This window comes from Mauremys mutica, chromosome 1, assembly GCF_020497125.1.
Source record: "Mauremys mutica isolate MM-2020 ecotype Southern chromosome 1, ASM2049712v1, whole genome shotgun sequence".
Classification (NCBI taxonomy): Eukaryota; Metazoa; Chordata; order Testudines; family Geoemydidae; genus Mauremys; species Mauremys mutica.
The window spans coordinates 153,891,427-153,904,410 of NC_059072.1; the positions used below are offsets into that span (position 1 = coordinate 153,891,427).

The 12,984-nt window shown below is 42.8% G+C and overlaps 1 protein-coding gene across 1 annotated transcript in view; it reads left to right on the top strand.

Annotated features, from left to right (window-relative positions):
- Positions 1–12,984, top strand: part of MAN1A2 (mannosidase alpha class 1A member 2) — a 307,506-nt gene that overhangs the window by 270,373 nt on the left and 24,149 nt on the right. Inside the window, exon 9 of the mRNA XM_045000927.1 lies at positions 3,972–4,087. Coding sequence (XP_044856862.1) covers positions 3,972–4,087 — 116 coding nt within the window. The remainder of the gene's footprint in view (positions 1–3,971; positions 4,088–12,984) is intronic.

A 12,984-nucleotide genomic window follows, 5' to 3' on the forward strand; every position in this document is an offset into this window, starting at 1 on the left:
CCCCTCTTTGTCTTGAATTGCGTTAGCTTTGGTCCATCTTTCCTTTGTCAGATCTTTTACAACCTGGAAGTCTCGTTTGCTATTTTTATTATTGATACACTCTTCAATTTTAGAGCATTGTTTTTCAATCCATATCTCCTTGGCCACCTTCATTCCTTTCTTGATCTTTCTGCCAATCGCTCTGAATTTATCAGCTCCCTCAGTGCTGTTCTTGTCTCTCTTAAGTTCTCTTCTAATGTCACACAGTTGTAATATTTCATTTGTGACCCATGGTTTTGTCTTCTTACGATTTTTCCCAAGGATGTCCATTGCTGCCTCATTCATTACAGCGTTGAAATTGTTGGCCATTGTTTCTATGTCTTCCTCTAGAGCAAGCAGCAGGGCAAATTTTCCACCGACCATTGCTTGGAATTACTCTGCAATGTTTCAGTGTCTGAGTCTTTCTAAGTCAAACTTGGTTCTGGTGAGCTTTGGCCTGATGATTTTCCTTAGCCGCAGTCAAAAATTTAGCATCACAAGGTCATGATCACTTCCCATATCAGCACTGGGGAAACTCCTTGTTTTAGCTCTGTTAATCCCAGAATGAAATCGATTTTGCGCCATGATATAGTTGATCTGGCTGTGATGTAGACCATTAGGTGTGTGCCATGTTGATCATCTGGATGCTTTATGTGCTCCTAATGTGTTTGAAAGAACCAGATTGTTATAGCTGGCAAACTCCAAAAGGCTCAATCCTCTCTCATTGGTTACCGCATTACAGAAAGGGCCACAATAATCTTGCCAATCTGCCTGTGTGTCAGTACCCACTTTAGCATTCCAATCTCCTTGTACAATCAAGATATCTTTCTTGTGTACCTTATCAATGATGTCTTGGAGCTGATTGTAAAAATCTTAAATTTGCTTATTGTCATAATCTGTTGTAGGGGTGTAGACTTGTGCCACTGTGATATTAAATGGTACTGCCTTTAGATGGATGGAAATAAGCCTGCTGGACATTGGGCGGCATCCTAATACTAAATTCTTGATATCTTTATGCACAGAAAATCCTATGCAATTTACATGTTTGTCCTCTCCACTGTAATAGAGTACATGGCCTTCTTCTGTTAGTACCTCTCCAAAGTTCTTCTGTCTGACCTCAGAGATTCCTAGAAGGTGCCAGGTGTATTGTTCCATTTCATACATGAATTCTTTCAACTTCCTTATTTGTCTCAATGTCCTTACATTCCATGTGGCTTTGGTGATGTTATATCTTCCACAGACCCTCTTTATAGACTTTATTGGGGTTACACCAGTAGTATACTTGTCACGTCTGCCCTGGTGGGAGATGGATGGCATGGTCATTATTAACCCGGGCTGCGATCAATCCGGTATGGACATCGTTGACTTCTTCATCATATGGTGTGGCTTGGGCAAATTTCTAACCTGGCAGAGCCCATCCCCCTCCAGGCAGCCCCCTTTTAGTTGCCTCTTATGACATGCAGGAGGAACAGTGGGCCTGTTCTGTCCCCGGACCCACAGGGGACATCAAACACTTTACTGAAGTCCAAATACATTGGATCTACTGACTTCCCTTATCTAAAAAAATCAGTTATTTTCTCAAAGAAGGAAATCTAGTTAGTCTGGCATGATCTGACTTTGCTAAACCCATGTTGCGTTCCATCCCCTTTACCATTTACCTCTGTGAATTTAATTGTTCTTTTCTTCACAATTTGCTCTAAAACCTTGCATGCTACTGAGAACATAAGAACATAAGAATGGCCCTATTTGGTCAGACCAAAGGTCCATCTAGCCCAGTATCCTGTCTTCCGACAGTGGCCAGTGCCAGGTGCCCCAGAGGGAATGAACAAAACAGGTAATCATCAAGTAATCCATCCCCTGTTGCTCATTCCCAGCTTCTGGCGAACAGAGGCTAGGGTCACCATTCCTGCCCATCCTGGCTAATAGCCATTGATGAACCTATCCTCCATGAATTTATCTAGTTCTTTTTTGAACCCTGTTATGGTCTAACAGGTCTGTAATTGCCTGGATCATTTTTTTTCCTTTTCTTAAATATAAGTACAACATTAGCCGTTCTCTAGTCATATGGTACTACCTCCCAGATAGATTTATTAAAAATCCTTGTTCTTGGTCTAGCAATCTCATGTGCCAGTTCTTTCAGTATTCTGGGATGAAATTACCCAGTCCCCCAGTTTGAGCACATTAAGCTCTTTATGTTTTTCTTCAACATCGTGTGGTAATTTCCAGTTATAGACACTCATTTCCATCAACCATACTGTCTTAATGCACATGCTCTATATTATCATTCTTACTGAAAACTGAGGCAAAGTATTCATTTAGTTTTGGGGCCATACCTAGATTATCTTTAATCACCTTCCCATTCACATTGTGTAGCGGCCCAACCTCATCCTTCCTTATTCCCTTTTTATTTATGTAACTAAGGCTATGTCTACACTACACACCTTACAGCAACACCGCTGTACTGCTGCAGCTTCACCACTGTAAGGTCTCCTGTGTAGCTGCTCTATGCCGACATAATTAAACCACCCCTAATGAGTGGCAGTAGTTATGTCGGGCGAGAGCATCTCCCACCAACATAGCACTGTCCAGACTGGCGCTTCTGTCAGTGTAACTTATGTCAGTCAGAGGGGTGTTTTTTCCACACCCCTGACCAATAAAAGTTTGCCGACAAAAGTGCTAGCGTCGACATAGCCTAAAAAACCCTCATTATTCATTTTAATTTCCTTGGCAAGAGCTTCTGTCACCTCCTGTGGGTTTTAGCTTAATAATATGAAGGTAAAAGACAGCAGAGAAGGAAAACAAACCCCACACTGAAAGTAAAACTCGTAGTCTGACACAGGTACACAGGAGCAGCTCCAGGCACCAGCACGCCAAGCGTGTGCTTGGGGCGGCAAGCCACTGGGGGCGCTCTGCCAGTCCCCGCGAGGGAGGCCGGCAGGCTGCCTTCGGCGGCATGCCTGTGGAGGGTCCGCTGGTCCCAAAGGCAGCCTGCCTGCCGTGCTTGGGGTGGCAAAATGCCTAGAGCCGCCCCTGCAGGTACACATGGAGAGTCCCCAATATAAAACAGCATGCATTATGTATGTAGATTCTCCATATTCTCACAGGTATTCTCTGATGTCCTTACCGTGCTGTCTGTGGGTACATGTGAACATGCATCTGAATGTGATGAATGTGACTTCTGAGGATAAGCAGCCCTTGAAATGAAAATCATCACAGTAAGGATCACTGTGTATGTACTTAAGGAAACCCAGCGTTCATTGATGTTGGATTCTAATAGATATGCAAGAAAGCACAGCTAACAATGTAGTGAACAGTGCATGCCTTGCTCAGTTACCCAACTCCAGTTGAACTATACCTGAGATAATGGAACAAGGCTTGCACTGTATACTGCAAAGGAAAGTAGTTACCAATTTAACTGTGAAAGAATATGAATATGAGTATTTATCTTGGCACATTTTGAAGGTTCTGTAAGTTATTATTTCATGATGAATAATAAAAATGTCCTTGAAAGTACAGATTCCCTATAGGTTTGAACAATTTATATAGCTACATGTTCCAATTATATCCCTGCTATTGAATCTGAGAGTATACGTTCTTATCTATTTAAAACAGCAACAACAACAAACAATGAAAAGATTAAGTTCTGTGTAATGGAGCCAAAACATTCCTTACATTAAATCTGTGACATGGAAGGGTCAGCTTTACTCTGTAAGTGACACAGAATGAGGAATACTGAACATGCACAGTAGGAAAACTGTAAAGCCTGCTGTGGGACAGATTCCAAGAAAATGAAATAAAAGGTTTGAGGGGAAATAGCTGCTGAACTGGATTAAAATAATGACGGTTTGAAACTGGTAGGGGCTTAAACAAAATGTAGAATTTTGTCCTGGATAAATCCAAGGTGGTACTGTATTTAAATCCCCAACATTTTATTCTCTTTTTCTCTGTTATAGATCACACATCCGTGGGCGGGCTGGGAGACAGTTTTTATGAATACTTATTGAAAGCCTGGCTGATGTCAGACAAAATGGACACGGAGGCAAGGAAAATGTACGACGATGCTATTGAGGTGATTATAATCTGCTGAGTTTTTCTATGTAATGGATAAAAATAGTGCCATTGAAAAAATCACTTTTGATAACTGGGAAGCACACGACTTTACCTGTTTTATTAAGTCTACTTGGAAAACAATTTGGTTGTTTTTAAGGCTCCAAGAATACAACAGAAACCTTTCCTTTTGTGTAGTTTAAGAAAAAAGATTTCAGTGGAATCTATTTAGTGCAGATTATCGTACAAAAAAATATCAACTCCTTCAAAATGATTAGCTACAGAAAATCAAGGTGAAGTTTAATTGGGACTGGCCCTACAACTCTATATGTGCAAAATTCCCCATGACATCATGGATAGTCTTCTTGCCAGTTAAGTGTATGTAATGACACTAGGAATTGGGGTCCTGAATTTTTTATTCCTTAAATTATTTTTGAACGCATTTGGATGTTATACAAAATATTTACTTAGTAATTGTGTAGATGGTACAAACCAATGTCCCCCCACGGTGACTCGCTTTGCAGTGTTTTTCATGCTACCTTGTTAAGTGATCTTGTCTGATCTTAATGTTGAGTGGTGTCAGCATAGTAACTATGCTTCTAGTAACTATGCTTCTAGTAACTATGGGTCATGCAAGGTGCACTCCTAGGATGATCTGTGGCTTAATTTTTTCCTTCCAGATCAGACTGGGGGAGAATGGGACTCCTTGTCAAGAGTCAGGAGGCTAATTATAAGGTTTTTTTCTTTAAAATGTTTTAAATGTTTAGGCCATTCACCTTGATGAGTATGATCACCAATTAAATATAGTACTAGAATATAGATTTTCATACATAGTTGGATAATCTTTGAAACATCTCTGTAGGCAGACACAGTATTATTCCAGGCATACTACTAATGCAGTAGTTCCCAAGCTTTTTACTTTGCGGTGTGGGGCCAGCAGCCGGGGCTCCAGGTGCACAGCTGGCAGCCAGGGTCCCGGGTGCAGGGCCAGCAGCTGGAGTCGGGACCAGGAGCGGAACTGGGTGGCCCGGTGGGAGCTGGCTCGGTGGGAGCTGGCCCAGGCTCCAGCTGGACCCCCCCCTCTGTGCCTCCTTAAGGGGCGCCCCATAGTTTGGGGACCTCTGTACTAATGCTATGATACACTGTTCATGTGATTATACTCTTGTGGTTTCAAACACAATCTTCTTTGTTAAATGTTGACCCTAATTTGGCCCACACAATCCCCCATCCTATAAATATGACCTATATTCTTGATTCCTAGATGGTCTGAAGTAATTAGGATGAAATTCAATAAGGACAAATGCAAAGTATTCCATTTAGGGAGGAACTATCAGTTGCACACATACAAAATGGGAAATGACTGCCTAGGAAGGAGTACTGTGGAAAGGGATCTGGGGGTCATAGTAGACCATAAGCTAAATATGAGTCAACAGTGTAACAGTGTTGCAAAAAAAGCAAACATCATTCTGGGATGTATTAGCAGGAATGTTGTAAGCAAGACACGAGAAGTAATTCTTCCACTCTACTCCATGCTGATTAGGCCTCAGCTGGAGTATTGTGTCCAGTTCTGGGCACCACATTTCAGGAACGATGTGGACAAATTGGAGAAAGTCCAGAGAAGAGCAACAAAAAAGATTAAAGGTCTAGAAAACATGACCTATGAGGGAAGACTGAAAAAATTGGGTTTGTTTAGTCTGGAAAAGAGAAGACTAAGAAGGGACATGATAACAGTCTTCAAGTACATAAAAGGTTGTTAAAGGAGGAGGGAGAAAAATTGTTCTTCTTAACCTCTGAGGATAGTACAAGAAGCAATGGGCTTAAATTGCAGCAAGGGAGGTTTAGGTTGGACATTAGGAAAAACTTCCTAACCATTAGGGTGGTTAAGCACTGGAATAAATTGCCTAGGGAGGTTGTGGAATCTCCATCATTCGAGATTTTTAAGAACAGGTTAGACAAACACCTGCCAGGAATGGTCTAGATCAGAGGTTCTCAAACTGTGGTCTGTGGACCAAACTCCATTCAGGTGGTTCACGGATAGTTCCCTCTAAGGTATGCGTCTGGGTGGCCACACACGAGAGAATGAAGGGCCACCTACTTCATTAGTGGAGCCATGTAGACATGGCTCCACTAATTAGGTGCCTGGACCCTGGAGAAGACACACACGTAAGGTGAGGTGGTGGACTTGGGGGGAATAGTGGGCAGTGGGGTGAGAAGAGGGGGTGGGGGAATTTGGGACGTGCAGGGCTGCGGCAGCCAGAGAAAGAGGTGACTTTCCCCAGCTGTGGCTGTGGCTGCCAGGGAGAGACCTCCCACTCCTTCCCAGCCCCAGCTTGGGGGCTGCTGCGGTGTGGGATAGAGGGCACATCCATCACATTAGAAAGGTAAGACTACTGATATGAAAATACGAGTTGTGTGCTTTTATTTGTAGCACCAAAAAAACCGTTTATTATTAAGGTTTTCTTTCATAGAGCGCTTTTATCCAAAGCGCTTTACAGTAGTTAACTAATGGTACAAACAACATTTGGAAATATCATTAAGTGGTCCGCTGAGACCCTCCGCAATTTTCAAGTGGTCCATGAAAATAAAACTTTGAGAACCACTGGTCTAGATAATACTTAGTCCTGTCATGAGTGCAGGGGACTGGACTAGATGACCTCCCGAGGTCCCTTCCAGTCTTATGATTCTGTGCATGGCCTTGCATTTAGCTATATTAAAACACATGCTGTTCAAGTAAGCCCAGCTTATTATTTGTTTTACCTGTTCTGTAGAACTGACCTGTCTTTATGATTAACAACTCTGCCAATTTTTGTGTCACCTGAAAACTTTCAGCGGTGATTTTATATTTTCTTCCAGACCATTGATACTGAAAAGCATTGGACCAAGATCTGATCCCTGTGGGATCTGTTGTGTTAATTTTGATGGGATTAAATTAATTCAGAGAGTCACAGGGGTCTACTTCATCCTTTCACTGTACAACTCTAAACATTTAAACATGGTTCTGTTTTTTGAGCACAGAGATCTCAGCCTGCTTACAATGGCAAACACACCACTAAAAATCTTATTAATCTTTTATTAAAGCTACAAAAAAGAAGGAAGTATCAGAGGGGTAGCTGTGTTAGTCTGGATCTGTAAAGCAACAGAGAGTCCTGTGGCACCTTATAGACTAACAGACGTATTGGAGCATAAGCTTTCGTGGGTGAAAGCCCACTTTGTCAGACGCATTATGCTCCAATACATCTGTTAGTCTATAAGGTGCCACAGGACTCTTTGTCACTAAAAAAGAAGGAAAAGCAGTTAAAGCATTTGAAATGTAAAGTAATAAGTAAGGCTTTTATTTTAAGAATGGTCCTTGTTCCCTTTCCCTTTAGATGTAGAAAGTTTTTATAAAGGAAAAAAACCCAGTCTGACAGTCTTTTAGAGGATATTAAAGACAGTAAAAATGTCCTTTTGGGGGAAAGACACAACAAGACGAACACACACAAAAAGAGAGAAAAGAACTGCAAAGATACAAAATGCAGCTTCTGTCTCTGGCACTGACTTTCGCACTTGGAACCTTTCAGCTGAAGAAACACAGGCACAGCACACTGTCTTATCAGCCACTCCAAGGCCTAGAAAACTCATATCAGAATCGGGCTGTTTAAGATACTGCTTTTATTGCCTCTCTGATTACTGGCTCACAGCAATGTTGCAAAAAATGCAGTCTTGGCCAGCTAAGCCAAGTTCTTATTAAACAGAAAGCAAAAAGAGAGGAAAGAGAAGAAATAAGGTGTGGGAAGCAAAAGGACACATACGATAGGAATGACAGCAGGAACCCAAATCTCACATTTCAGGTGATTTAGCTGGGGCCAGTGAAGAGGCTGATATCATGTGGGTTTCGCTCTGGCCCAGTGTGGGCAGGACATCTCTCAGGATCAGAAGGGTGAAAGTCCAATAGTGTCACAGTGGCTCCTGGAGTTCCAAGAGATAGTGGTGGGAGCCATGGTGGTGAAGATTGCTTCTTTTGGTCCACCCAGCCTCCAGAAATGTTGATCCATGAAGTCTTATTTTTAAGGACTCCAAAAGGGAATGATGGGGGAAATAGTTCATCCCCTCATTATTTGGTTCAGCAATTAGACCTAATTTCTGACACTTCAGTTTTGCTTCATTAGCTTCCAATTCCATTCTCCTCTTGTTTACCAGTCCTGATCTTAACACCATCCTTGGGTGGTATCAGTCAACACTTGTTTTGACTAATTCAGTTTTTCTGTCTCCCTTTTGTACTTTTTCCCATACAGTTTTATATAACACTCTGACTTTTAAATTTGTTACTTTGGACAACTTAGAGTACAGGCGTCTGCCTAAGAGGCCCCACTGTAATGCCCCCATTGGATAATGATCTTCCATTTGTAATTGTGTTTTGTGATGGGTCTGTTAGCCAGTTTTTAATCTATTTACTATGTGCTACATTGATTTTATATAATGCTACATTTTTAATCAGAATATCATACGTCAAATGCCTTACTGAAGTCTATTATGTCAACACAGTTACTTTTGTCTAACTTGTGATTTAATTTTAAAAAGATTTGAAATGTTTTTGAAAAGACCTATTTTCTACAAAGCTATGTTGATTTGCATTAGTTTGCTGCTGTCTCTAGCTCTTTACTAATTCCATCCTATCTGAGCCTTTCCATGATTTTGCTTGGAACTGATGTCAGATTAATCTGATCTGTAGTTACCCAGTTCATCCCATTACCCTTTTTAATTTTTGGCACGTTAGTTTTTTTCTGGTCCTTTAGAACTTCCCCAGTATTCCAAGATTTGTTAAAAAGCAACATCAGTAGTTCAGAGAGCACCTCAGCCTCTTTTGATATTTTTGGGTGCAAGTTACTGAAAATGTTTAAAAATGTTTATCAGTTGCTGTTTAGCATCCTCTCTAGTTACTGTTGGAATCAAAAGTATTTCATTATCACTGTGGTCTGTGAATATGTAAACCCCATTTCTTTTTCTTTTTTCATGGAGGTCAGCCAAAAACACTTAAAACTATATCTGTCATTGTACTCCCTATGGTCCCAGTCTTGCCAGTGATTCCATATGGGCAGACCCCTGTGCTTGCATGTTGACACAGGGAAGTTAAGGTGGGTCAAATGTGCATTGGGGTCCACCCATGTGGAAGAGCTTTCAGGATCAGGGCCTATTTTTGTAGTCAGAAATTCTGCTAGACATAGCAGGAATATGTGTGCAAACAAGTGTTCAGTAAGTATAGCTGATTGTTTTCTGTAACTACATTTTGGATGTTTTATTAAATCCATAGAATAGTTAATCAGAGTTGATCTCTAGTGCACGGATGACAGCATATGTTTGTAAGTGTTCTGTGTCTCTGGGCATATCTACATTGCAATGTAAGCCTGGGCTCAGGCTCAAGCCCTAACCCCCCTTCTGTCTATACACAAATCTCTTGGACTCGGGCTCAGACCCAGGGTCCTAGGACCCCATGATGGTAGAGGGTCAAAGCCCAAGTTAAGGTTGGACCCAAGTTTCAAGCCCTATAATTTTACCTTGTAGACGCAGCCTTCCCTCACCCCACAGACTTGGGTTCTTGGAGTCCTCCAACAGTATCCCACAATGCAATGGGATACTCCCTTTTGTACCTTTTCCCATACAGTTTTATATAACACTCTGACTTTTAATTTTGTTACTTTGGACAACTTAGAGTACAGGCGTCTGCCTAAGAGGCCCCACTGTAATGCCCCCATTGGATAATGATCCTCCATTTGACCTTTCTCTTCCAAAAATCACCAGTTAACTCCAGGGAAATTGAAGCAGCCCCCTTGTTCCAGTGCAGCTGCTTAGCGTTTAACCCTTCTATTTTATTCTGAACATTGAGCTGCAAACCCACATTAGGAGAACCTTCAGCATTTGCAATGAATGCCAACTAGAAGAAATCCATTACAAAGTGTGTTACTTCGTGGTCGTGAGAGCACAGCCAGATTTTGGCTATACAGTGGATTTTAGTAAGAGTACCAGGATTGAGCATTCATACCAACAAATAGCCAAGATGATGTCAGCATTGGAAATTTAACGGACCATGACCAATGCAGAGAACAGATTCAGTGGCACAAGACTGAGTACCTGAAAACCAGGGACCACAACTGCATCTCTGGCAAGTCACTGACATCGTGCCGGTTTTATGATGAGTTGACTGGGTGCGGGGCACTGCGCCAAGCACAGAGCCACCAGCGGTGCACAATGACCTGATCAGCTGGGATGGCGTCCTGCTGGCCTGAGAAGCCAGCATGGGAATCGATGGGTACAAGCAGGCACCAAATGTGGCAAATAAAAAGACTTTGCTAACGAAATGGGTCCTAGAGGAGGCTTTGCTGCAGGAGCAGCTGCAGCACATCCTGGGGCCATACTCAGAGGAGCTTTTTGATCCCCCAACCAAAGGAACAGTTCACCGCAGGAGTGGTATCAGAAATGGAAGAGGGCAAAGCTACCTAAAGCCTGGTAAGTTTCTGGCTCCATTTTTGTGTTTATTAATATAGGAACAGGAGGGATTTCTGCTCTAAGAACCAGTGCAAAAGATATAAGCCCTGGGTAGCAGCATGTAATGGCGGATTGCATGACAGCACCTTGGCGTCCCCTCACTCTCCACCCACCATGGGGAATTAAAAAACGAGACTGGGAAACACAAACAGTAAAACAAGCATGTAAAAGAGAATATTTAAGGCACACAATTTTGCTAGTACATTCTAGTTTGTTAGAATGAGAATCTTATATTACATTCCCTGTATGTATGCTGCTTGATACCAGCCCAAGAGTGTAACAAGCGGCCTGTAAAGACTGAACTGTACGGGGGGAGGTTCAAATGTCGTCCATTTTCACATGTAGTCCATTTCTGTTAAATGCAGTCCAGGCTTTCCATGGGTGATGAAATCATTAGTCCCAAATACGACTGGGGTTTGAATTCAGTCCAGAAATTTGCCAGGGGAAAAGGGGATGGCAATGGAATTCTGTGTGTTTGCAGGCAGTCCTAACAGACTGTATCAGAAGCCATGGGGAGGCACTAAACCATTTGGAAGATAATGCCGTATCCTGTTGATTCCCTCATGAATTCTGACCCAATCCCAGGTGCTGATAGGTGCAGACTTTTCCTGTAGCAGGAACTCCAGATAAGTAGTCACATTTCGGAGAAGGGTGTATTTTCCAGGGCCACCTTAGTAGCTCACCAGCCCACTCTACTCGTAGATATGCTGTTCAGCCATCATACATTCATGGGTGCTGGAACAATTTTTATAGTGGGGTCCTGATAATGGAAACCACGTCTTTGGGGTTTGGTATCACTACTTCAAGCCAGAGGGTGCGGCAGCACACCAGCACCCCTAGTTCCAGCACCACTGCATACATTTGAATACTTCAGTGACAGACACATCTGGTTTTTCACCAGCAGCTTGGAATAGCACCTCTCTTTGCCAGTCGGGCACCACAAGAACTGTTATGGCCTCCAGAATGTGCAAAGCCTGAAGTGATAGAGAAGGCTTATGTAGCACAGCCCACCAACCTCCCCCCAAACTCCATTTCACTGAAAAACTTTAAAAAAAAAAGGTGTAATTTTTAATATATCATTCTCTCAGCACTTCTTTCACTGGGATTAACCCGGCTATGTCCAGGGAGCTCTGAAGCAGCCCTCTGCCAATACACTGAAGTTCAGTTTCAAAATTTAACATTTTCTGTCCTTGAAAGTCCAAAACGATTGTTTCTGTGCCTCTGCACTGAGACATTTGAGACAGTAACCCTCAGTGTCTTGTCCTATTGCAGGCCCCTCGACCTCTACAGGCTGCAGTACCTCCACAGCTCGCCCACACCGCAGAAGCCTGGCTCATCAATTGTACCTTCATGAACCATTCCAAGAGGAAGCGTTTCTGGGATGAACTTGTGATTGAAGTTCTGGACAGGGCCAACAAGCAGGTCGAGTACCAAAGGCAAAGGGGTTTGTGGCAAGAGGAAAGACATGCAGGAGGCAAGTGGAGAAGGCTCAGGGTAGCTTTGCGGCTTGAGGACAGGGTAGCGGCACAGGAGCAGGCGCTCACTTCGCATTTCCTGGAACAGGAATGATGATTAAGAGAGGAAGATAGAGCACAACAGAGAGAACTGTCTGAGCAGCTGCTGTCTCTAATGTCTGCAAGAGTCCTGGCTCCTGCTGCACCTGCACCATGGCCCAAATCCTTTCTGCGGTACCCTGGCCTGCATTCCAGGAACAGCTTGGACAACTTCATGGCTGGGTGGCCCATGCAATTGGGCCCTATGAGCAGCTGGACAGGGCAAATGTACCTCATGCAGTCCTCATGCTGAACCCCTGCCCCATGGATGCCTCCACCTTCTTGCTCCGGCACCAAGCGCATGGCAAATGTGGAAGGAAGGGAAAAGGGAAGGAAGGAGTAGGGGGCACGCAATAGTGAGGGAAGCATGTCTTGTACATAGTTTAACTGTTTGCATTTGTTTATGCACTTTGTTCTTGTTTACTTTTAAAGCTTTTGGTGTTGCTAGTGCTTTGGTGTGCTAATGGCAGCTGGCCTGCCAGGCAAGGTTTAATGGTGTACTTTTCCAATACATGTGTAAAGTTTTTATTTTATAAATACATTTTATTGTTATCATACAACACATATAATGTGAATTTCAAATAATAAAGGTAAACATATGGGCAGGGACAACTGGGAGGTTGTATGCAAAACTCATGTCTCAGTACAGCTATAAGCGTCAATCAGTTATTTACATCAAGACATACCGTTCCCCTCCCCCCATTCCGTAAGCAGTCATGTCATTCAAAAGCACAATGCATGGTAATCAACCCCCCTTCCCACACAAACAATCAATGCCTGCCTCCACCAAACAAGCACAGACATAAAGGTACTATTCTCCATGTTCTGTTGGCCCATGCAAGTC